Here is a 26,246-nt window from a genome sequence, read left to right on the forward strand (position 1 = left end):
GCGGAAGTCACAGCCGGGGAAGCCAGGCTGGACCTTCCCGCCTCCTTCCCCAGGGTCGGTCCGAGCGGAGGAGGGTCACCGCCTCCTCCTGCGCGGAGAAGGGGGGCGGAGCCCGACTCAGGTGAGGCGACCCGACCAGCTAGAGTGGCCTTGGCCCGCGCGGCGCGCTCACGTGTAGGCGGTTGAGCGCCGGGAGCGCGCCGAGGCTCGGGGAGCGCGCAGGCACGTACCGGTGCCGCTGGTTCACCCTGTCTTGCTGCCGAGGGGTATTGTTACCCTTCTCCTCCCAGGGGCCAGGCGGGTGGGAGCCGGGTTCTTGTGCGCAGGCGTCCCCTGTGTCCCGACGCCCGGCTGTCTATGCGGGGTGGGGCAGGGGCCGGTGCCCTGCAGATCTCCCGCTGGAGATGGAGCCTCCCGGGATGCTGTGGGAACGGGTTCCCGAGCTGCATCCTGACAGGATGAGCCGAGGAGCGGCTGCCCTGCGGGATGGAGGCGAGTGGTCCTCTTGCCCCTGTCCTGGCTCCTTCTGAACGATGAGGTTTCGTTTCATCAGAGCAAGGCCACAAGCGGTCTGGATTCGGGAGCCAGCGGCCGACTACAGGGGTGGAGTCAGCGTTTGGGAATGCCCCAACTTGTTAGACAAAAGTGTTTAGTAGGCATTTATTGAATGCCCACTTCTTCCAGGCTTCGTGCGAGGAGCTGTGGGATGCGGTGGTAAGAGACAGCCGTCCCATCTTCTCCCCGTGGGGACCGACTGCTTTGCACATAAACAACAGTAGAAATAAGGCAGTAGGGTAAGGGGGCTTGGAGGTTAGGGTTTTTGTTTTGTTTGTTTTTCTGAAGTGCCACTCACTATGATCAGTCTCTGCCCCAGCATAGTGGAGGATACTGTAGGAGCCACATTTTGGTTATTTAATTTGGAGGAAATTTTTAGGTTAAAGACTCAGCGAGGTCGTGTGCTCTGAGTCTAGTTAATTTAAAATAATAAAGCTCGTCTCTTTCCAGGTTTGAAACAAAAATATTTGCAAAATGTGTTCTTGTAATGTTGAGTTGAAGTAAGACGTTGAGAGAATACTGTGCCTTAACCATTCGTGATTTGTCTTTGTATGAGATGTTGAGCTTTACATGATTTTAAAAGGTGGACCGGGCACGTCATGGCTTTACTAGATGTTTTTGTTTTCATTTGACCAAAAGTCTTGTGGTTGGCAGTAAGCTAAAGTTGTGGCGAGGGGAGAGGACAGATGGGCAAAGGAGAGAGTGTTAGAGAAAAGCCCTGAGCTAAAGGAAGGCCTTCCACTGCTCCCTTTGGAAATCTCGGCAAGCTTGAGAAGACAGACAGACGGACGGACCTGGCCACTGCTGCAGACTTGGTGACCTGCCAGGTAAGGTTAACAGATTGAGAACTCATTCTGGGCTCTCGGGTTTAGCTAAATGAACCAAGACTTTTCGAACAGTCTGTTTTTCGAAGATTTGCTTTTTTTTTTTTTTTGAACAGTCTGTTTTCCGAAGATTTGGTTTTTGTTTTTTGTTTTCTCCCTAAAAGTTGTGTGAAAGCAAAACTTTCTGTTTGTTGGGGATGCTGGCCATTTTTATTCTGGGTAATTAATGTGTCTCCAGCAGAATTTTGCTGAATTGATGAGTAGTGAGATTTTGGGAAAAACGTTTTATAGATGGGGCATTTTCCTGATTTTAGGGGTCAGCGTGTTCAGAAGGGACTGTTGGAGACTGTCCAAGTGGAAGGATTTAAAACGTCGTTTGAACAGCAAAATGCGTGTGTGTTAGTATTCACCGCTCTTAGCATTAGTTATATTTGAGACTTAAAAATACCCTGTATTCAGTGAGAATGGCAAAAGGTGCTGTGGTGCTGAGAGTCTTGAGCCTGCCTCCAGTTTTCCTAAGAAAGGAGAAAAAGAATCCAAAATACAGATTCCGTGTCAGCTTTCACCTCAACTAACTTTTCGAACTGTAAATACGTTTTACCCCCATCTGTTTTGAGCACATGGTTTTTCTCCTAGTTTACCTCCTGTTTCTTAGATAGGGATGTTGTCTGCTGGAGGCTGACTTCTCAGTGTGCAGGTGAGATGGAGTGTAACTATATACTGCATCTTTTGTCTGTCTGAGGTGAACTTCTTATGCTCAAGACCAGATGTTTCTGAGAAAACCCCTGCTCTTTACAGTTTCCTGGGGGTGCCTTTGATTTTATTTATTATCATTCTGTGTTTTCTAAAAAGTTCTTAATATGGGAACTGGAGAGATGGCTCAGCGGTTAAGAGCACTGCCTGCTCTTCCAGAGGACCAGTGTTTGATCTCAGCACCCACATGTCGGCTCACATTTGAAACTGCAGCCCCGAGGGATCCAGTGCCCTCTTCGGGCCTCCTCGTGCACAGACATACTTGGCAGGCAAAACACCCATGCTTATAAAATAAAAATAAGGGAAATTCTTTCAAAAGCTTTTGTTACTTGCTTAAATAGAAATTATATTGGAGCACTGACTTGTTTGTGTCACAGAAGAGATGGTAGGTTCTTGATAGTCAAGCCTATTTTATCTGTAGATGCTTTGGCTTTTGATCTCCTAATACATTGGAATATTCCTAATACACTGGAATATGTTATGGTTCCAGTAGTTCCTCATTTCTAGAACTAGTTTTTTAAAAAATAATTTATTTATTTTTACTATATGTGCATTGGTGTTTTCCCTGCATGTATGTCTGTATGAAGGTGTTGGATCCCCTGAAATTGGAGTGACAGACAGTTGTGAGCTGCCTTGTGGGTCCTGGGAACTGAACCTGGGTCCTCTGGAAGAGCAACCAGTGCTCTTAACCACTGAGCCATCTCTCTCTCCAGCCCTAAAACTAGTTTTATTACATTTTACTTTCTTTGAAGATAGGATAGCGTAAGTGAGCTTGTTACAGCTTAATTGATAATGTTTAGTCAGGTATGATGGCTTACACCTTCAGTTCCAGCACTCTGGACACTGGGCAGGAGACCCTGTCTCAAAAAACAAAGAAAATAATCAACAGCTTTCTTTTCTCCTCTTCTTGTGTTACACAAAATAATGCAGTTTATAACCACTGACATTTTAGACTTAATAAAATGTGGGGCAATTAAAAGACCTGTCCTCAATTAGTTCATTGTAATCAGTGAATTTTGCAAATTTGCCTTTGTGCTCTTAGGAAGTTTGTTACTAAGAAGAGCTCATTAGGAATGGGGTTCTTCCTTATGTAAATGGAAATTAACAAACTGTTTGTTTTACAAACTTTAATGAATGATTAAATGGTGGTGTGCTTTTTGGAAATTATACATGATAATCTGTTGCTTTTTTATACTCAATAAATGGGTTTACAAATCCTTTATAGTCAACTTCTTAAATGATTGAAAATGATTAGAAATGAATTGCTTCCTGTTTTTCCCGTATATGATATTGTTAACGTATAATTGATTTTTCAGTACATCTTAATTATTCAGTCATAATTTATAATCAACCGTTATCTTTCTCTGAAACTGCGGAGTGCTCACCTTTATAGTCCTGTTTTAGTATCTACTGCGGGGAGGTGGGGGAACGATGTCAAGGAAAACAAAACCTGCTCTTTCCTGCACCCAGAAAGGCTACACACACTCACACTCACACACACGCACACACACACAAACCCCAGACACATCTAGTACAACAACACACATTGTATTCTGTATTGAAGAGATGGGCAGAGGCAGCTTAGCGTGGTCAGGTACTGAACACTCTAACTTTTATAAGTGACTCATACTGCTTTGAAAGTAAACTCAATAGTAGAAAGGAATTCCTTTTTCTTCTCTATCTTTCCTACTGGTAAGAGACTATTCCCAGAGCTTTAGGGCAAAAGTCCTCTAGGAGTCCCAGTGGGCTAGTCTCAGCGATTGGCCCAACATGCCAATCAAAGACAGCATTGGTGCAGGGTGGGAAAGCAGCTGTAACCAGTGTGATCACATTGAGGTGGAGCACACAGGTTCGGTAATCTCAGGTCTGTCTTGTATCGGCTGACAAGAACTTGAGATTTTGTAGGAAAGGGGAATGGGCTGAGACCGAAGGTTTGCAAAGCCTATAGAGCAGGTCATCTTGTCGGGCCAGTGACCCCATTCCCATCTTGGGGTAATTTGTTCCCATCTGGGGCTGATCTCATCATGGGGAGGTCTTTTTCTGCCAGATTAGCATTGATGGGGTTAGTTCCCCTTCCCTGTCCTAAAGATGGTTTTTCGTCTGTCATCTTATTCCTAGAATCCAAGGTAACCACAGAACAAAGGTTAGAGAGGACAGAAGTTAGAGAGGATGGAAGTTAGAGAGGACGGAAGTTAGAGAGGGCCAGAATGGACTCAGTTAGGCCTGATTGGGCTGTTCCTCAGTCCTACAGAAATCAGTGTCCCCGATGCTTAGGCATTGCTTTCTTCTTAAGAACCGCCCCCCTCTCAAGAAATAAAATTCCAGACCAGTGTCGTGGCACACACCTTTAATCCTAGCACTCAGGAGGCAGAGGCAGGATGATCTCTGGGTTTGAGGCCAGCCTGGGCTACAGAGTGAGTTCCAGGACAGCCAGGGCTACACAGAGAAACCTGTCTCAAAAAACCAAAATCCCTTCCTTTACTTCCTCTTTCCTTATTTTGAGACAAGGTCTCTCCGTAGCTCTGGGTAGCCTGAACTTGCTGTGTAGATCAAGTTGGTCTTAATCTTGTTGCCAGCCTCGGGCCTCTCTGTCTTGTAAGTACTAGAATTATAGATGGATGCCATAGTGCCCAGCAAGAAGTAATTCTTTGTTAGGAATAAACTGCAATGAAAGCCGTCTGTGTGTACATGTGCACCCCGTTGTGCGGGTGTGGAGGTCAGCCGGTAACTTCCAAGAGTCTTCTCTCCCTCCACCTCACGTGGGCTCCAGGAGTTGAACTCTGATTGTCCAGCTCATACACCAGGTGCTTTTACCTGCAGATTCATCTAGCCTCCTCCCTTCCCCCTTTTGAGGCAGGATCCCATGGAGTCCAGGTTGGCCTCATGTATTAGAGAATGACCTTAAACTTCTTATCTTCCTGCCTCTGTCTGCTGTGTGCTGTGATTATAAGTGTTTGCCACTGCAGTTACTTTACTTTTAATTGATTCTTTTTTAACCTTTATTTTTATTTGACGTGTATGGTGTTTTTGCCTACTTGTTTTCTGTGCACCGTATTAGAGCAGTGCCTAGGGAGGGAGAAGTTGGATCCTCTGGGGTTGGATTTACAGGTGATTGTGAGCTACCATGTGGGTGCTGGGAATCTAACCGGAAGAGCAGCCAGTGCTGGTGACCACTGAGCCATCTCCAGCCCTTACTGCTTCTTAGTAGTAGTATTTTAGAATTTATTTTATACATGTGGCTGTTTTGCCTATACTTATGTCTATGCACCACATGTGTGAGGAGGCCAGAAGAGGGTAATGATCCCCTGGAATTTGAGTTACAATTTTGAGCCACCATGTGGGTGCTGGGAATCGAACCTTTATTCTTATTTTTTAAGGTAGCATACTTGTATCTGACTATACAAATTGATACTAAGACCTAGCTTCATTGTCAGTGTTGCGAGAAATTGGAGATAACCTTTGTGTTTTCCACATTTCACCTGTTACACACACTGCTTTCCACTTTGTAAAATGCTCAGTTGTGTGCGTCTCATTTCCACTAATCACCTGTGACTGTTAGCACTCTACCATATAAATCTATGTTGTACAGCATTTTACCCTGAGCAAGTTAAACACTAAAAAACATCAGTACTAGGGAAATAGCTCAGTCTGTAAAGTGCTTGCCATTCAAGTGTTGGGACTGGGTTTGATCCCCAAAACTCATATTAAAAATGAAAGCTAGTATAGTAGCCCACGGCTATAACCCGGTACCGGGGAGGTGGAGACAGTTGGGGGTCACTGGCTAGCCAGCCTAGCCTAATTCTAGCTCCAGGCCAAGTGAGAGACCCTGTCTCATAAAACAAGGTGACTGGCTCCTGAGGAATAAAACCCACTGGAACATGCAAACACACACAGAGCATTAGCTGGGTGGATTTATATACTAGACGTACATGTGCCTCCATGTGCTGTTGAGACCGCTGGGTTCATATATATAGATATATATGAGCTGTATCACCCTGCACAGCGTGGCTCTGTGCTCTCCTCTCCTTGTCTCCTGTGCAGCTGTCAAGGTACCTCAGTCAGGCAGCCACCCCCGCCCTCATTCTGGAGTTGCCCTCGCTCATAGTCAGGGAAGAAGAAACACCTACATTTGATTTAGAAAGACAGACTGAGGGCTTGAGGGACTTTCCTGTGCGGAACTCTTTCACACATAGGCTTTGGCCTTTATTTGGCATGTTCGGAGACATTTTCGTTCTCTGTTTTGGCTGACTTTAGAGTTAGTTGTTGATGTCAGAAAGCTGATTATTGAGGAGTTAGGCTGATTGTCTCATTTAGATATAGCCAGAGTTCATTCAAAAGATTTGTCATTATATTAATATCAGTCATATGGAGTTGCAGGGAGCAGTCCCTGTTCTCAGCTGTTTTAGGGAAAGAAACATTTGAATTTGTGCTAGGATTATAACTGAGGAACTGATGACATTTCACTCAAACTCATTTACCAAGTTTCAGGTTGGTTCACCCAGAGATTCTGGAAAACAAGGTGGCAAAGTGATGATGAGAAAGGCTTTGACCTGAGCGGCCTTCTCAGCCGGACTCTCTTTAGGTGGTGACAGGCTCTGTCTAGTTCCGGAGACACCCTGAGTACAGCTGGAGAGACGACGTCAGTGATGCTGGCAGCTCTAGTCCCCAGATGCACCGAGTTGCAGCCTTCCCGGCTTCTGCTTTCCTGTCCAGGCAGTCGGAGCAGTGGCTGGGTGGTCCACCACTCCGCTGGGCCTGACTAGGAGCTGTGTAGACCTAGTGAACTGATTCCACCGCTGGACCCCACCCACGGAAGGCGAGTACTGACCCCAGGAAGATGTCCTCTCTGTTCTACACAGGCTCATGCAGGAGGGATGACTCTGTCACACGCTGATGGGAACATAATACAATAATAATAATAATAATAATAATAATAATAATAATAATAATAATACCTGTCTGCTCAAGTGGAGCTTCCTTGGTTTCTTCTCTGAAATTGATTTTCACCTATACCTTCTCTATAAAAATGGAGAAGGAAAGGTTCGTTGGTTCTTTCCTGACAGGATTTTTTTTCCCCAGCTCTACAGTAAATGTTGAGAATTTTTAAGATGCTTCCTTATCCTTAGAATCTTAAGATGCTTCCTATATACAACCTCACCTGGCAGGCAAGCAGGCAATCACCTGATATGGTGGTAGATAATGTTTGAATATGGGTGTGCTGTTCTTTATGAATCAGGTATGCTGTTGAAAAACTTGTGAGTGTGCCACTATATAAATCAGATATTTGTAAATGTATTACTAGTGGCTTGTTCTCCTAAGATACAAGCAGGTGTTTCATTGGACTAAATAGAACATTATTCAGGAAGCTAATCTATAGAGAAAACAGCCCATTTTTGAATATTCACATTAATGTACAGAGCAGCAATGTTAATGCATTTTCTTCATTATACTTAGTTTTGACATTACTGAAAATCTGTTTCTGCAGATCATAAGTGTACTGTACACTCATTGTGGGTCAGAGGCACCAAGTGATAGATTGTTGTACCTCCATCCATATAGATCCGGAGTGAATCCTGTTTTGAAGTCTATTTAATAAACATGAGCCTTTCCCCCTTTATTTGGAGGTTTTAGGGGTAAAGATTTACCTTCACAGTATGAGCTCTCACTCCCCCCCCCCCACACAGGGTTTCTCTGTGTACTTTGGAGCCTGTCCTAGAACTTGCTCTGTAGACCAGGCTGGTCTTGAACTCACAAAGATCCGCCTGCCTCTACCTCCCAAGTGCTGAGACTAAAGGCATGCATCACCACTGCCCAGCTAAACTAAGGGAATTTTAAGAATATCTCTTTTATCCGAAAAGTTTTGGTCATATTATTATTGAGCCGGTATGTGGCTCATGCCTTGCTATGTAGACTGGGCTGCTCTGAAACTCACTTTGTAGCCTATACTAGCATCAAACTTGGAGTCCGTGTGTCTCATCTTCTGAATGTTGAGATTACAGATGTGCTCCATTGTCCCTGGTTCCAAAAAGTCTTGTAATATTTATTTATTTCTATTTCATATGTATGGGTGTTTTGGCTGCATGTATATCTCTGTACCATATATGTGCCTGGTTCCCAGGGAGGCCAGAGTAGGATGTTGGATCTCTGGAACTGGAGTTATTGATGGTTGTTAGCTGCCTTGTGGGTGCTGGGAATCAAATTGGAGTCTTATGGAAGAACAGGTAGTTATCTTAACTGCTGCGCCATCTCTGCAGCCCCGTCCCCCAAAAAACTGTTTTAAGATAGCTGTTACTTGGATTATTCTGGGAGATCTAATTTGAACCTCATCTTTGATTTCATAGCAAAGATCCAACATAAGCCAGGTGCTGTGGTTTGGTTGTGGCTTAAATGTGTTGTCTAAAGAGTCACGTTTTGGAAGCTTGGTCTCCAGAGGAGTGATGTTAAGATGCGGGGCTCTTTGGCTTCCTGTGATCTCTTCCTCTTGCTTTCTTCTTACAGATTGTGATGCTACCTGTCATGAGGTGAGATGCTAGCAGCTTTTACCAGAGGTGTTTTATATATAGACTGTACATTTCATTATAGTAATAGAAAAAACACGGAGGTTAAGGTAAGAGGAGAATTTATTGGCTCCTGAAACCAAGAAGTTCTGTATATTAGCTTTAGTCATGATTGGATCTTGGGGTCTTGATATCTTCAGGGTATCTTCTTTGAACACTGCTTCCTCTTGCATTGGTCTTGGGTTAGTAAAAATGGCCACCCTCAATGATAGATTCAAATCTCCCTCATGGATTACATTCTCCTTCTCTACCCCTCCCCTCACAGTGACCTGGGTACAAACAGTATCTCCTTGATAGCATCAATTAAAAGTTCATAGAGCAGATTAACTAGCGTGGCTTGGGTCATATAACTCTCCTCTGAAACCATGTTGGTGATTAGTGCAGTGGGTATCAAGTTGGCCAGGCCACCCTACATCATCTGTCAGAGCTTGGCCAGTATGACCTTTACTACATGGGTCAAGAAGGGGTTGGAAGGGGCTAGGATGTGGCTCAATTGGTAGAGTGCTTACCTAGCAACCACAAAGCCCTGGCTTTGAATCCTGACACTGTATACTTAATCCCAGCTATCTGGGGTGGAGGCAGGAGTATCAAAAGTTCGAGGTCAGTCTTGGCTTAAGGAGATGGCTCAGCAGGTAAGAGTGCTTTCTCTGCAAGCATAGGAACCCAAGTTCAAGTCCCCAGAACCATGACCTGAGTTCAGACCACAAAAGCTCTCCTAAAAAGCCAGCTGTAGTCATGTGGTGAACATAGCATTGTGATGGAGACAGGCTCACTGGAGCTTGGTAAGAACCTAGCTCCATGTTCAGTGAGCTACCCTGTCACAAAAGGAATTGGACAGAGATCGATAGAGCTTCTTTGACCTCCAGAGAGCGCCCGCACAGGCACATTTGGCAGACACACACACACACACACACACACACACACACACACACACACACACTTACATACACAGAGGAAAAAAGGTAATTTTTGGTTGCATAGTAAGTTTGAAGCCAGCTATATTAGACTATCTCAAAACAAAACATAAAACAGAATGGGGTAGAGAGCAGTGTCCTCCAAAGACATAGTAGACAGACAGACAGACCAAAAGAGCCCTTTAGAGATAGTATTTGAATGCTGATTTGTGAGGAAATGTTAACGGGTTTCCTCCCATTGGGACATTCACCTCAGAACTTCATTCAGTTAGGTCTTACAGTTTGGGAGGGTGAGTAGGCTCAAGACGATCCTTGGAGTTTTCATTGTCAGAGGCAGCCAGTTGCCGAGGCTGAAGTCCTCTTGAAGTCAAGCCTACGTGTCCAGAAGGATTCAGTCAGCTGACCTTCAACTAGGCTTCCCCACAGTTGGTAGCTGGGTTCCAGGAGTAAGCCAAAAAGAAGAGGCAAGAGCTACCTTTCTTTGTTGTTTGTTTTCGAGACAGGGTTTCTCTGTATAACAGCTTTGGCTGTCCTGGAACTCACTCTGTAGCCCAGGCTGGCCTTGAACTCAAAGAGATCTGCCTGCCTCTGCCTCCTGAGTGCTGGGATTAAAGGCGTGCTAAGAGCCTTTTAATGGCCTACCTGCAAGTCACATAGTGTAACTTTTCCCATAGAGACTCAGCTGGCTTCGAGGGGTGGGAAGAGACCCTATTCTTGGGTAGGTGTTAAATGACACTGTAGGAAGCATGTGGGATAGAGATCTTAGCGTGCCCAGCCACTGTGACACAGAATCTGCTGCATGCATTGCCTTACTTCAGCGAACTAGTTTATGAAGAACATGAGATAGAAATTAAGCTACGAGTGCCATTCTTGGGTTGACCTTATTTTGTCTACATGATTTTGTTGTCTGGTTCCCTGGGAGAGGCTAATTCCCCCTCTCTTCAATAGTCATTAATTGCCTGTAGTTCTTTGTCTAGGGGTGGCACTCTGAGAATCTCCTCTCCTACCAGAGTGGTTCCAGTTCCCACCCTTTGCTTTTAGACCTCAGTCTTGAGGGATTGGCGTGATATGCTGGATTTGGTGTGAAAGTTCCTGGATGGTGTCTGAGACAGATCATGAACAGAATACAAGTGGGAGCCATTAGAGGACACTGAGTGTCAGGGAACGGTACCTAAGAACCGGCTCTCTATAAGCCCTTGGCTCACTTACTTTTGGAAGCGCTGGGACAGATGAAAGGGTCTCCATACGAAGCACTGGCTGGCTTCAAGTCCACAGTTTTCCTGCTGTGCTGGGATTGCTGGCAAGCACCTCCATGCCCAGAGTGAGTTCATTTTATTCTGGTCATTTCCCCTCTTGCCTCAGAACAGTTTTCTCTGAAGACATCACTGATTAGCCATCTGGTGGCTTGGTCTCACTTGTGCCTGGATGGTCTCACCTCATCACTGGGATAAGATCTGCTCTGGTTGATCCAATCTGATCCCACGTTGTGAGTGGGTGGAATGACAGATGTTAAGGGGTTGGTGCTTGGAAAACCCTTTGTGACCAGATTTAACCAATGGTATAAAACCAACGGTATAACCAGAGGTATAAAAGTGACTCTGAGGCCAAGCCCACGTGAAAGGCACTGTGTGTATGTGCAAGTGCGTGCACATGGAAGTCAAGGAAGATGGCAGGTTTCATTCTGTCCTGCTGCTCTGAGACGGATCTTTCACTGAACTGAAATCTTGCTGTTCAGCTAAGCTGACTGGCAGGAGAACTTTTGGGATCCTCCTGTCTTCTGCTCCTCGATGCTGGGGTTACAGTCACGAGCAGCCCTGCCTTCTTACATAGTGCTGGGATTGAAACCCAGGTTCTCATGCTCACAGCAAGCACAATTATCTATTTAGTCGCCACCCCAGTTTCTGGAGTCTTAAACATTTTCTGCATTTTTTTTGTATGTGCATGTGTGTAGGGTATGTCTGCCACAGCACGTATGTGGAGGTCAGAGGACAGTGGGCAGTCGTCACTCTTCTCCTACTACATGGTTCTGGGACTCAATCAGCTTGTTAGGCTGGGCGTCCTGCACTTCACCTGCAAAGCTGTCTCACCAGCCCCGGGGTCCGTTCTGGAGTGTACTTTTGTCTGGCCTGTGGGTGATGTACTAGTGTCTGAAAAATAATAATATCTAGTTGTTGGTGTTGTTAAGTTGTACTTGTGTGAGATGTTGCTAGAAAACAGTCACAGAGCTTTACAGAGAAAATACAAACTTCAGTCAATAAGAACAAGTGTTTTAATTTTTAAATTATATATTTACCTTATTCTCTCTCTCTCTCTCTCTCTCTCTCTCTCTCTCTCTCTCTCGTGTGTGTGTGTGTGTGTGTGTGTGTGTGTGTGTGTGTGTCTTGAATAGGTGCTGTGATGAAAACCATGACCAAAAAACAGCTTGGGGAAGGCAAGGGTTTATTTCAGCTTCACTTTTCACTCCATCAGTAGGGAAGCAGGCAGGAACTGAAGCAGAGGCCTGAAGGAACACTGCTTACTAGCTTCCTCTATGGCTTGCTCAACCTGGTTTCTTACACAACTCAAGATTATCAGGATGGGGTGGCACCACCCACAGTGGGCTGGACCCTCCCACATCAATCATTCAATTGCCAGGGCAGAAAGATTGTAAGAGCCAGAGGAACAGGGAACCAGCGGTGAGGTTGTGACTCCTAGGAATGTCAGAAGCTGCATTCATAAATCCTCACTAACATGACTGCCTAAGCCTGACCTGAACAAAGACGACACCAGACCTGCTAAGACCTCAGCCCTGCACAAAGAACCACGGGCGACTAAGGAACACTGAGAGTGGGAGAGATGACCTTCCCAGGGAGGAGCCCAGCAACATACAAGTAACAGACTGAGCAGGTTGTGTTTGTGTACGTACACACACACACACACACACACACACACACACACACACGTAACACATATATTCATATATGCAGGTTGTGTTTGTGTATGTATACACACACACGTAACACATATACATATATGCAGGTTGTGTTTGTGTATGTATACACACACACACATAACACATATACATATATGCAGGTTGTGTTTGTGTATGTGTATACACACACACACGTAACACATATACATATATACATGTACATATGTGTATGTAACAACAATTAATGAGTAAAAGGCACCATGAATTTGAGAGAGAGAGAGAGAGAGAGAGAGGAGGGATGTATGGAAGGGTATAGGGGGCAAAATGATGTAATTATATTGTAATCTCAAAAAAAATAATTTTTTAAAATGCCTCACAGATATGCTCACAGCCCAGTCTGATGGAGGCAAGTCCTCAGTTGAGGTCCCTTCTTCAGGTGACTCTAGTTTGTGTCAGGTTGACATCCTGCAGCACAAGGTGCTGTGTAAGTGCCCTGCTGCTCAGTTGCCTGCCCAGAACGTCTCGGTCTCCGGGTTTTAGTGCCTTTGCGTGTCTGTGGTGTGATTTTTGTAGTCCCACCCCTGTCCTGGTGCTGGGGACTGAGAATGAAACCAGAACCCTGAGCTTGAAATGTTCTGGCTTTGACTAAAGCCCAGCCTGTCTGCACGTGAGTTAGGTCTTGTAGTTTTTAAAGAGGTTGACGTAGAAGACAGCATTTGAGGCCTGTCTGGGGCCACGTAAGGAGACCAGTTCTTTTCTTCCTTTCTCTCTCTCTATCTCCTCCATCCCTCTCTCTCTGTCTGTCTCTCTCTTAATCTCTATAGCCCTGTCTCCTGCTTGACTCTGCCTCCCACGTGCTGGGAGTAAAGGTGTGCTACCAAATCTGTCCCTGTTTCTTAAAAAAAAAAAAAAAAAAAAAAAAAAGATGCACCGTTTTCCTATCTTCCACTATTTAAACCCTTGTCTCGGGTCATTCCAGCTGCCTCAGTAGCCTCTTGTTAAAGGTCTGTGGCTCATGGGAAATTTTCTCCAGAAGAATGCTCCTGGAATCACGGTTTCAGTTTGTGTGTTCTCTGTAGAAAGCAGGGTCGGCATTAGACCTTGACATTTTACTGAATGACCTTTCACAGAAGAGTGGTGTTTTCTTCCAAGATTCTACTGACATTTTAAAATTGAGCAGGTTTTTCTCACAACTGCTGCTTGTTGAAAAGGCATTGAATAGAATCCTTTTGTTTTAAATCTGGGTTGAAGCTGGGCAGAGTGGCACACCCTTTAATCCCAGCACTCAGGAGGCAGAGGCATGTGGATCTCTGTGAGTTTGAGGCCAGCCTGATCTACAAAGCGAATTCCAGGATCAGCCAAGGCTATTGTTACACAGAGAAACCCTGGGTTGAAACACAGTTTAGTTGAGAAGTAGTAATTACTTCCTGCAGGGTTGCTGGAGACTAGGAGTAATGTAACTAGAAAGTACTTAGGGCTGGGGAGATGGTTACATGGGTAAAATGCTGCTGCACAGGCCTGAGGACCTGAGTTCAGATCCTCAGGACCACCTCAGGCTGGAGGCAGTAGTGTGTGTACAAACCCAGCACTCCTGTAGCAGGCTGGGATGTGAGGTGGAGACAGGAGAATCCCAGCTGGTCTGGCACGTGAATGGGGAACAAGAGACCCCATGATAGAAAGTGAGGACCAGTACTCAGAGTTGCTCTCTGACCTCTACATGTGCACTGTGGCGTGTGCCCTCACTCACATACAGGAACATACACATAGATTAAAAAAAATAGTACTCAGCACAGTGATTGGCAGGTCTACAAGCACAGGCTTTGAGAGGAACTACTACCACCAGCCAGTCCCTGCATTACAGTCCCTCTGGAGACTCACATCGCTGGCTCTGTTCTCTGCAGTGGGAGAGAAAGCTGCTCGCTTTTCTTAAAGGTTCAGCTTTCCCCCTTCTCTTAGTTCTTAATGCAACTCTGAGCTTGCATCAGTTTACTCTGGAAGGCAGGGGACTCCCTATCTGTGCTCAGTAATTACACTGTTCGTTTAGTTTTTGATATTTTAAGAAAGGGTCTCACTGTGTAGTCTTGGCTAGTCTGAAACTATGTAGATCAGGCTGGTCTGGAACTCATGGAAATCTGCCTGCCTTTGTCGCTAAGTACTGGGATTAAAGGGTGTGCCACTACATCTGGCCCAGTAGTTACATTTTATTTCATCTCCCCAAAGCCTTAATCTCTTGGCCCTTGTGAATTGGGTGCAGGTCTGGGGTGACGTGTGCTAGCTACCACCTGCCGCTCTTGGTAGACTACGGGAACCTTGATAGAGCAGGTAGGGATGTCTGCTGCAGTAACTGCCATTCTGTGTGACAGATGGGAGATGTGTGTTTGGGTGTAGTTTGCTGTTGGAAAGTCATCGAAGGTTGAAAAAAAGGAGGGGAGTGGGAGATGGCTCAGCAGGTAAGAGTGACTGCCATACAAGCATAAAGACTTGAGTTCAAATCCCCTGTCACCAATGTAAAAACCTGGGCATTGTCGTTCGTGTCTGTAATCCTGGCTCTGAGCTGAGAGGATTGCTGGGGCTTGCTGGCCATCAGCCTAGACCCGGTCGGTTTCAAAGGAACGTTGTGGACAGTGGAGAGCAGAATACCCAACATCCTCTGCACTGCCCCCCCTCCGCCCCCAGAATCCTAAGGTAAAGAATATCTAAGGCTGCTGTTCTGAGGAATTCTGCTGTTCTAGTGGTTACTTTCCAGGCAGACCAAAGTGGCACAGTGCCCGAGTTGCTCCAATAGACCTTTGGTGTTTGTGGACTAGGAGTGGCTGTGATCTGGTCAACTCTGGCTTGTTTGGGAAGACCAGGGTACAGAGCAAGTGAGCTTCTTGGCATGTGGCTGCCACTTACAACTCTTTTATGAAATACCGTGTGGCATTGGTGAATTTGGAGATTGCAATGATCTTAGGGTGCATACCTTTAGAATTTCAAGGATCAACCATGATTTTTAAATTTTGTGTATGTATATATTTATGGGTTTTTTTGTTTGTTTTTGAAACAGGGTCGCTATGTAGTCCTGGCTGTCCTGGAACTCACCACATAGAGCAGGCTGGCCTCAGTTCAAAGAACTCTTCCCACTTCTGCCGCCTGAGTGCTGAGATTAAAGGCATAAGTATTATAATGTGCGTGTGTTCTTTTTAATCCCATGCTTCCACTAAGCTATGAAACGAAATACCAGTAGTCCCTTGTTCTACCCCTTTCCTCCAAATTTTTACTCCTCAGTGGCAACCATGTTCAGGTGTTTATGCTGCCTTCCATCACTGACTTCTGAAGATCCTTTCAGTATTTTTGAGACAGGCTGACAGTTGGCCTTCTTAAGGGGGGACCTTTATCACAGCACTTTGCCTCTCTCACTGTCCCACTGTCTCAGATAAGGCTGGTGTTTGTACTAGGACAGTGGAGTACCGTCCACAGCTGAGCAGCACAGTGCACTACAACCAGCAGCTGCCTTTCCCCACAACATGGCCTCGTTTGAAAAATGCTTGCCTTTTCTTTTTGTAAACGACTTTACTTTTAAACTTTATGCATGTGTGTGTGTGTGTGTGTGTGTGTGTGTGTGCGCGCCTTAGGTGATCAGAAGAGGGGGTCAGATTCCCTGGAGCTGTAGTTACAGGCAGTTGTGAGCTATTCCATGTGGGTGCTGGAAATGAATCTGGGTCCTCTGGAAGAGCAGCAAATACTGTCAGCACTGAGCCAGCTCCCCAGCCCCTCCCCCATACCTTGTTTTCTCAATGATATGTCTTCACATTGGTGAAACTCCTCAATTCTTGACATTCAGCCACATCAGAGCTGAAGAATACTTCAACTTAACTGCTCCAGCTGACCAACCTAGCTTGCCATGTTGAGATTCTCTGTTTTCAGACTTCTCTCTGTCTGCTATTGTGTTGGCTACCCAAATGTGTAGGGTCAGAGCCTGGGACCTGGTGGTCCCAACAAGCTAGGCTCTGTCCCTTGTCCCCAATAAGCCAATTAAAGAGGATAGTAATAGTGAGAAGCAGGGAAAGAAGATGTATTCACCATGGCCATGTTGGGGAGAGAAGCAAAGAGGTCCAGTGACCTTCCAAGTCCATGTTAGGTTTAAACAGCGTGAGCAGAGGACATTCGCAGTCCCTGAGTGTGAGTGTGGCTGTGCCCATCTCTGGCCCACCCTCCTCCTTCCCTCCCCCAGCATGAGAGTCCTGGGGAACTGAATTCTCAGGGTCCAGCACAAGTGCCTCACTAAATCTCTTCTCTCCTGCCAGGGTACTTCAGTGGCTCTAAAGGTTCCTCTGTTGTTCCTTTGTTTTTTTTGTGTGTGTGTGTTTGTTGTTTTCCTAGCTTGCTTAAGTGCGTCCTTTAGTAATGTCCTGAGGCAGAAAATGTAAGAGATACCCTTTGGGTTCTTGCTTCTCTAAAAATGCCTTAGTTTACCATCATAATTGATTAATCGGCTAGGAGTAGAATTCTCTGTTGGAAATAATTTTACTGGAGAATTTTGAAGGAATTATCTTTGAAAGAGTGTGATGCTAATTTTATTCCTAATTCTTTGTAAACCTGTCATTACGAGCCCCCCATTGGCTCCCAGACTTCTCTTTCTTTCTTTCTTTCTTTCTTTCTTTCTTTCTTTCTTTCTTTCTTTCTTTTAATGTAAGGTTTTATAGCACTGATTGATTACTTGTGTGTTTGTGCACGCATAGTCAGAGGACAACTTAGAGTTGTCATTTCTCTCCCGGGATGGAATTCAGGTCCTCAGGCCTGTGGCAAGGCCTGCCTTCCCTTCGGAGCTGCCTGCCCTGCCCTAGCTCATTCCCTAGCTCATTCCCTCTCTGTCTTTGAATTTCTGCAATGGACTTGGGCTGCTGCTGCGTGAACTAGTCTTCTCTGTGTTGTTCAGTTCTGCTTCCCCTTGTCTTGTTGAGAGGTTTGCTCAGTGATTTTCTTCCAGCTCTGTTAACTCTACATCTTTTGCCATTTTGAATTTCCAATGCTTGTTCCTTTCTCTCTCCCACCCCCTTGTCCCTTCTTTCCTCTTTCCTTTCTCTCTCCACCCCCTTGTCCCTTTCCTTCCTCTTTCCTTTCTCTCTCCACCCCCTTGTCCCTTTCCTTCCTCTTTCCTTTCTCTCTCTCCCACCCTCTTGTCCCTTTCCTTCCTCTTTCCTTTCTCTCTCCCACCCCCTTGTCCCTTTCCTTCCTCTTTCCTTTCTCTCTCCACCCCCTTGTCCCTTTCCTTCCTCTTTCCTTTCTCTCTCCACCCCCATGTCCCTTTCCTTCCTCTTTCCTTTCTCTCTCCCACCCCCTTGTCCCTTTCCTTCCTCTTTCCTTTCTCTCTCCACCCCCTTGTCCCTTCCTTCCTCTTTCCTTTCTCTCTCCACCCCCTTGTCCCTTTCCTTCCTCTTTCCTTTCTCTCCCACCCCCTTGTCCCTTTCCTTCCTCTTTCCTTTCTCTCTCCACCCCCTTGTCCCTTTCCTTCCTCTTTCCTTTCTCTCTCCCACCCCCTTGTCCCTTTCCTTCCTCTTTCCTTTCTCTCTCCACCCTCTTGTCCCTTTCCTTCCTCTTTCCTTTCTCTCCCACCCCCTTGTCCCTTTCCTTCCTCTTTCCTTTCTCTCTCCACCCCCTTGTCCCTTTCCTTCCTCTTTCCTTTCTCTCTCCACCCCCTTGTCCCTTTCCTTCCTCTTTCCTTTCTCTCTCCACCCCCTTGTCCCTTTCCTTCCTCTTTCCTTTCTCTCCCACCCCCTTGTCCCTTTCCTTCCTCTTTCCTTTCTCTCTCCACCCCCTTGTCCCTTTCCTTCCTCTTTCCTTTCTCTCTCCACCCCCTTGTCCCTTTCCTTCCTCTTTCCTTTCTCTCCTCACCCCCTTGTCCCTTTCCTTCCTCTTTCCTTTCTCTCTCCTCACCCACAGGCTGGCTTTGAACTCCCAGTATCCCCGCTTCAGCCTCCCCAGTGCTGAGATTACAATCATGTGCCACCAGAGGCACATGATTTCTTGTTCCCAGAACATTCCTCCTTATGTGTATTTAAAAAGGGCGTGTTGGGGGGGGGGGGTAGAAGCTGGAGAGATGTCTCAGTGCTTAAAGCACTCGTTGCTCTTTTAGAGGATCCACGTTCAGTTCCCAGCACCCACAACCTCACAACCATCTTCAACGCCAGCTCCAGGCCATCCAGTGCCTTCTTACGGCCTCCACAGGCACCAGGCATGCACATGTTCCACAGACATACATGCAGCAAAACACCCACACATATAAGATAACAATAAATAAATCATTAAAGACAGAAAGCCGGGAAGTGGTGGCCCAAACTTTAATCTCAGCACTAGAGGGCAGAGGCAGATGAATCTCTGAATTCAAGGCCAGCCTGGTCTACAGAGAAAGATCCAGGATGGCAAGGACTGCACAGAGAGACCCTATCTTAAGAAAACAAAAACAAAAACCAAAAAAAAGAAAAGCCTTATTTCCTGGATGTGATCTCTGCTCTTATTTGAGGATATTAAAGGTGGTTTTTTTAACCTCAGTTTCCCCCATATCATATCTGTTTGTTCTAAATGTTCCCCTATGCTCCTCTGTTTATCACTTGCCGTCACCATCATTATTATTCCGTTTTATGTGTGTGAGTATTTTGCCTCCATGTATATCTGTGTACCACATGTGTGCCTGGTATCAGTAGAGTCAGGAAAAGGGCATCAGATCCCCTGGAGCTGGAGCTACAGACAGTTGTGAGCTGCTACGTGGGGGTGTCCTCTGAAGAGCAGCCAGGCCCCAGTGCTCTGAACCAGTGAGCCAGCTCTCCAGCACTGGCGCTTTGTGTTCGTGCTAGAGTTCTGCTCTCTCTCTCTCTCTCTCTCTCTCTCTCTCTCTCTCTCTCTCTCTCTCTCTCTCTCTCTCTCTCTGCTGTTCCTTCACGTTCATAGTGGGAGGTGAAGCCTGGACTGACTGGGAGCCGAGTGGATGGGTCAGCCTTGAAGATGAATGTATTTTACCATGTGGAAGTTAGATGGGACTCAAGTATTTTATTGGGCATTTCGGTTGTCCTACACATACAAAACTCCAGTCTCCTTGGGGAGTGTGAGCCTGGCTGCTCGTCTTCAGTCTCTGAGCAGGCAGAGGTGGGAGTGGTGGAGGTGAGGGACTGTGCACACTTGAAAGCTTCAGCTTCTGCAGCTGAAGCTCCAGGTGCTCTCAGTAGTCGCTTTGGGCTCCCCAGCCCTGGAAGAGCTCTTCCCCAGCCAGCCTCCAGCACCTCCTTCCCCGGTCAGAGGCAGAGCAGACCTGAGAGTTGTCTGTCACTGGTCTGTCTGTCCTGCCTGAGGTTTAGTCCTGTCTTAGTGGCTCTTTATCTCCAGTACGGACATGCTGTGTGTTCTGTGTACTTGCCTGCCCTGGGCTTAGCGGGAAATTCATTCAAACCCCCGTCCTAGGAGCCAGAAGTTTCTCCCGGGAGGAAAAATAGCCTGTTCTGTTCTTTCAGCTGTAGAGCCCGTAGAGGGGCACAGGAGTGCCTCATTTTTGTTCCTGACCTTGTGTGTGTGACCACACAGGGAGGGCGGGTCCCATAGTCAGAGGTGATTCATGGAATGGAGGGGAGCTACAAAGTTCCTAGAAAATGTAGTATAATGAAAAGAAGCAAGTTATTATTTCAGATAATCCCAGGAAGTATGCAGATATTTACTGGGTCCAGACTCGGCATTAAAAGGCACACCTGGATTCTTCTTTTTCTCTTTTAACTAGTTTTATTGAAAACTTTCAAATATATGAAAATAAATACTTTTGAAGCAAATTTACTGTTTTATCTGTAAATATTTCCATCTCTTAAAAATACTACATTTAAAAAGAAATCATAACACATGCTACCTAAAGAAAAAAATTATATAATTTTACCAAACACAAATGATATTAGAAGCAGTTATTTTGGTTAGTTTTGTAGGTGCCCTATGGTTCCTGAAAACATGGCTTTGGGTCAAGTTTATTTGTGGTCTCTCCCTTTTCTATCTTTTTTTTTAAGGTACAATCTGTTAGGCCTTCTTGCATTATAATGTATTGCTGTAAAATATCTTATTAAGCATGTATTCCATGCACTTGTAGCACATTGTGAGTTATGCCACTGTGACCACAATTGAACTTGGTTACATTTCTGTCACACACACTGGGATCCCAGTCTAGTCCCAAGTTAGTATTAGAAACCGTACATTTACTTTTCCTGTGCCCTGATTTTTTTCTTCCCTTTTTAAAAAAAAATGTTATTTTTATTTCATGTGTATGAGTGTTTGCCTCCACATATGTCTGTGTACCATGTGTGAAATATCCACAGAGGCCAGAAGAGGTCATCACATTCCCCTGGAACTAGAGTTACAGTGGCTGTGAGCCGCCATGTGGGTGCTGGGAATTGAACTGGGTCCTCTGGAAGAGCAGTCAGTGCTCTTAACTGCTGAGCCATCTCTCCAGCCCTGGCTTTATACCCTTAGAACAACAATGCCTCCAAAAGACAGTGTCTTTGGTGCTAGATTCAGGGCCGCAGCCTGGGATGCGGGAGGGAGTGCGTGTGTGAAGTCGGCCACCGTCTCTATAGCTAGAGTTCTTCTCTGCTCTTGACTTGCCCTTTTCACCAGGGTTGCTAAGGCTGCTGCAGTCTCTTGGCATTCGCTGTTCTAGGAAATGCTGAATGCTAACAAATTTCAGTGGGGCAAATAAGCTTCCTCCCACATACTGGGCTTTTCTCACACAGACTCTCAGTGTCCTACACAAGTTACGAGAAGGGCTAAAGGATCTCGTGTGTACATGGATCTGGAGCTGAACTGACTTTTGCTCCTTAGTTGACAAGTTCTTACATGTAGGCCCATTATTAGACATCACAAGCTTTATAAGCTCCAAATGTGGCCAGCCATGCTTTAAAGTTGTCTGAAATCACATTTTTATTTTGTGTGTGTGTTTAGCAGTCAGATCACAGCTTTCAGGAGTCGGTTCTCTGGGACCCAGGGATGGAACTCAGTTTGTCAGCAGGAACATTAACTGGCTGAGCCATCTTGCCAGCCCCACACCTCTCTTACTGCAGCATTCTGTGGACTGGCTCTGAGTTGAGCTTTTTGGGTCTTAACCCTTTTTTCCTTTGTGTTTTCTATAGGACAATGGATTTTCCTGGTCATTTTGAGCAGATCTTTCAGCAGCTGAACTACCAGAGACTTCACGGCCAGCTCTGTGACTGTGTCATTGTAGTGGGGAACAGGCATTTCAAAGCCCACCGCTCCGTGCTGGCGGCATGCAGCACGCATTTCCGAGCTCTGTTCTCTGTGGCAGAGGGAGATCAAACCATGAACATGATCCAGCTAGATAGTGAGGTGGTGACAGCAGAGGCCTTTGCTGCACTGATTGACATGATGTATACCTCCACCCTCATGCTGGGGGAGAGCAACGTTATGGATGTCTTATTGGCAGCCTCTCACCTGCATTTGAACTCCGTTGTTAAGGCATGTAAACATTACCTGACAACAAGGACGCTGCCCATGTCTCCCCCTGGTGAGCGTGTTCAGGAGCAGAGTGCTCGCATGCAGCGCTCTTTCATGCTGCAGCAGCTGGGACTGAGCATTGTGAGCTCAGCCCTCAGTTCCAGCCAGGGTGGCGAGGAGCCGCCAGCCCCCATGAGCTCATCCATGCGCAGCAACCTGGACCAGCGGACACCCTTCCCCATGAGACGCCTTCACAAGCGCAAGCAGTCTGTGGAGGAGCGGGCCCGGCAGCGCCTCCGGTCCTCCGTGGATGAGTCTGCCATTTCAGATGTCACTCCAGAGAGCGGCCCTTCGGGAGTGCATTCTCGGGAGGAGTTCTTTTCACCAGATTCTCTGAAAATTGTGGATAATCCTAAACCCGATGGGATGGCTGACAACCAGGAAGACAGTGCTATGCTGTTTGATCGGCCGTTTGGTGCCCAAGAAGATGCCCAGGTGCCCAGCCAGTCAGATGGCAGTGCTGGCAACATGGCCTCCCGAGCAACTCAAGTTGAAACTAGCTTTGAACCAGAAGCTGTAGCAGAGAAGGGCAGTTTCCAGTGCGAGAACCCTGAGGTCGGCCTTGGGGAGAAGGAGCACATGCGAGTGGTGGTCAAGTCGGAGCCCCTGAGCTCTCCCGAGCCGCAGGACGAAGTGAGCGACGTGACCTCCCAAGCAGAGGGCAGCGAGTCGGTGGAAGTGGAAGGAGTGGTGGTCAGTGCCGAGAAGATAGACCTCAGCCCTGAGAGCAGCGATCGGAGTTTCTCAGATCCTCAGTCCAGTACGGACAGGGTCGGGGACATCCACATTTTGGAAGTCACAAATAATCTAGAACATAAGACCTCTTTTAGTATTTCAAATTTTCTCAACAAGAGCAGGGGGAATAACTTCAGTGCAGGTCAGAGCACCGATGATAACATCCCAAACACCACCAGTGACTGCCGGCTGGAGGGCGAGGCCCCTTACTTGCTGAGTCCAGAGGCTGGGCCTGCAGGTGGGCCTTCCTCTGCCCCTGGTTCCCATGTGGAGAACCCATTCAGTGAGCCTGCAGACTCCCACTTTGCCAGGCCTATGCAGGAGGTGATGGGCCTGCCCTGTGTGCAGACCTCAGGCTACCAAGGAGAACAATTTGGGATGGATTTTTCCAGGTCTGGCTTGGGTCTCCACTCTTCCTTCTCCAGGACAATGATGGCTTCCCCAAGAGGAGGAGCCAGTAACTTTCCATACTACCGCCGCATAGCTCCCAAAATGCCGGTTGTAACTTCCGTCAGGAGCTCCCAGATCCCTGAAAACTCTGCCAGTTCCCAGCTAATGATAAACGGGGCCACCTCATTTGAAAATGGCCACCCTTCTCAGCCTGGCCCTCCGCAGTTGACCAGGGCATCTGCTGATGTCCTGTCAAAGTGCAAGAAGGCCTTATCAGAGCACAATGTCTTGGTTGTGGAGGGGGCTCGAAAGTACGCCTGCAAAATCTGCTGTAAAACCTTCCTGACTCTGACAGACTGTAAGAAGCATATCCGGGTTCACACGGGTGAGAAGCCCTACGCCTGCCTCAAGTGCGGCAAGAGGTTCAGCCAGTCCAGCCACCTGTACAAACACTCAAAGACCACCTGCCTGCGCTGGCAGAGCAGCAACCTCCCCAGCACCCTGCTCTAACTGCTGTCCTTGTGGACAGTCCAGGGGCAAGGTCTGGACTGAGGTGAAAGTCGCTCTCGGCAGGCAGCTAAGGCCGCTGGACTGGAGGCCGCAGCTGGCCGGTGGCTCCTGGAATTTCAGCCCGTAGTAAGCAGAGGACTGTGAGGTGCGGCATGCACAGCGCTGCCTTTGAGTGAGGTGTCACCAGGGAAACTGACGTGAGCGCCGGAACCCAGGCCTTCCTCAGGGGTGAGGAATGCAGTCGTAGTTTGTCCTTGATGGTAAGAGTGGGAAGCTGGAAACATTGTAACACTATTTTAAAGCCCTGGGAAGCGTTAATTAAATTTCCTACATCCTCTGATGGGAGTATTCCAGCCCTGTACAGAAATGCAAAACATACGTCTGTGTAACCAGGTAACTTGGTGCTGTCTGGAAAAAAAGGCCCTGGAGGGCAAGCCTGTCTGCCACAGATGCTTTAAAGTGTATCCTGAGCTAGTCCTAGGCCTCAGAAAGTACTGTATTTGTTTTTTTTAATCTGAGTTGCAGTCACAGACACTGCCCTCTGATGGTGCTGGCACTGGGTCCAGGTAAACATGCCCTTGGACAACAGGTGTATAGTATATACTTTTGAATCATCTCTGTGGAGTAGGTGTTTTTAATAATTGTTTTTCTAGTCTTAAAAACAGTTGTAGTGGAGTATGTACCTGTATGGAGTGACAGTGGGTGTTTCTGTACGTGCTGTGTTAGCAGTGTTGAACCAATGTATTGCCGATGCTGTAGTTGTTTGAAGTCAGGAGGAAGCCAGTGTCTGTCTTCGTTCTGGCGATACAGCGTCCTGTTTTGTGGGTTTTCCTGGTGCATTTGCCTTTCATTCCACCCAGATGGCCAAGGCACAGCCACCCAAGATCAGCTGCTCTGCTTTGTCACTTCTCACTCCCAAGCTCCCTAGACCATCTCTCCCGGCGGAACCAGCTGAACTAACCACAGCAGCCATGGTTTATTACTGCTCTGCTAGGCTGCTAAAGCTACCCCTCAGCTGTCAGCAGTGTCCTCTTTAACAGTCCTCAGTGGTTAGTTATTTAAACCTAAATGTGGTGGTGTCCATGACTCAGCGCTTTCCAGGCTTTGGAAGAGTTAGGTAGCCCACAGCACAGAACTCACCAGAAACATCCAAGGCTCTTGGGGAGGCATTCGGTTCCCTGTCCAGGATCTCGTGTCCTCCGTCTGCCTTGCTGTCAGGGCTGCTGCATCTTGGCGTGCACCCAGGGAGCAGCATGGGCCTGTGCGTATCTGTAGGCTCGTTTACTTCATTCATGGACAAGAATTCCTGGTTTTCTTTCATAAATCAGAGATACCAAACCATTGTGCATAGTTCAGAGAAGTTCAGTCAAGTGTAGAAAGCTATGTATTTCTGTATTTCCTACAACAAAAATGAGTGTGTGTCTTCTCTTGAGCTAGTGTGACCATGAATCTGTGGATAGACCTGTCATGTTCTGAGAGAGCATGGCATCTGAACTGATTCCTAGGGAAGAAAGCCCAATGGAAACCTGGACCCTCCTAAGCAGGTGTGTGAGAGAGACACCATTGGAAGCAATAGGGTCACTTGAGAAACTGCTGTGTGGCTTATTGTCATCAGTCCTGTTGAGACATGATGGGGGTGGGTCTGTATCCACCTTCATGGTGTGGGGACCAGTGGGAGTCGTGGGTCAGCATGGAGAAGCAGAGATGCCCTGCTGGGTGAGGAGCCAGTGTCACAGCAGAGAGGCAGTCCCCTGCCATCCTGTGTCAAGGATGTAGTGTTTGGAGTCTGCCCCTCACCTCAGCTTGGATACAGATGGATTGGCTTTGGGGCCTGTCCCTGGCGCATGAAGGAGCCTGCCTCTCCACAGCTGGATGGACCTGGAATCTCATCTACCTCGTAGTCGGTCTCTACGTGTGAGAAGCAAGCTTGCAGGCCAGTGTCCTCCAACATGCTGTAGCACTTAAAGATTTCCATGGGTCCCTGGGGAACTAGACCCAGGGTTGCTGTGACCTCGAGTTCTACTGGGATTCTAACTGGTACTGGGGACCTGACTTTTGATTTTTGTAGCCTTAATTCTAGCCTGGCATAATCATGTACAATCTTCTGGAGACGGCATCAAGTGTAGAGGCACCCTGTTGGTGCTAATGCTGGTTAAAACAGATTTTGAAATAAAAAATTTGTCATAGTCACGCCTCTAAATACGTGTTCTCCTCTACTTAGATGGAAACAAAACAGGGAAGTGCTTCTCTATTGGCCCTGCTGCTGGGTGGTCTTCAAATCAGTGAGCCTCCACTGGGAACGCTCCCATCCAACACTTCTCCCCTGTCCCCTGTCCCCGCACCTGCCTGTCTGCTGTGGCTGTCTGAGAGGTTGGCAATGGCAGTGCTGTGGCCTGGCCTTGGGGAGGAGCTACCTGGGATGCAGAGGGAACACTGGGTAGACTAGACAGATTTGAACCTGGGAATCCCGCCGTCACTGTGGCTGACCAACAGTGCTGGCCTCACCTCTCCTTTCAGAAGTTTGCTCCATGTTGTCTGCTCTTTCGCCATGGTCTAGGTCTTGGGTTCAGGTGCTATGTTT

The 26,246-nt window shown here is 46.9% G+C and overlaps 1 protein-coding gene across 9 annotated transcripts; it reads left to right on the forward strand.

Annotated features, from left to right (window-relative positions):
• Positions 1-25,851, forward strand: Zbtb5 (zinc finger and BTB domain containing 5). 9 transcript variants are annotated; one of them, XM_052715480.1, is made up of 5 exons: positions 32-121; positions 685-714; positions 1,210-1,382; positions 15,561-15,681; positions 21,649-25,851. In XM_052715480.1, coding segments are annotated over exons 4-5 (2,019 nt in total). In that variant the 5' UTR covers positions 32-121; positions 685-714; positions 1,210-1,382; positions 15,561-15,679; the 3' UTR covers positions 23,666-25,851. The 9 variants fall into 9 exon arrangements, with proteins under 9 accessions (XP_052571435.1, XP_052571439.1, XP_052571443.1 ...); XM_052715479.1 differs by lacking the exon at positions 685-714 and having other exon boundaries at positions 7-121; XM_052715478.1 differs by having other exon boundaries at positions 15-121; positions 685-1,382.
• Positions 25,852-26,246: the final 395 nt, after the last annotated feature.

The sequence above is a fragment of the Peromyscus californicus genome, unplaced genomic scaffold (genome assembly GCF_007827085.1).
Source record: "Peromyscus californicus insignis strain IS unplaced genomic scaffold, ASM782708v3 Scaffold_5__1_contigs__length_169319896, whole genome shotgun sequence".
In the NCBI taxonomy this organism is placed as follows: domain Eukaryota; kingdom Metazoa; phylum Chordata; class Mammalia; order Rodentia; family Cricetidae; genus Peromyscus; species Peromyscus californicus.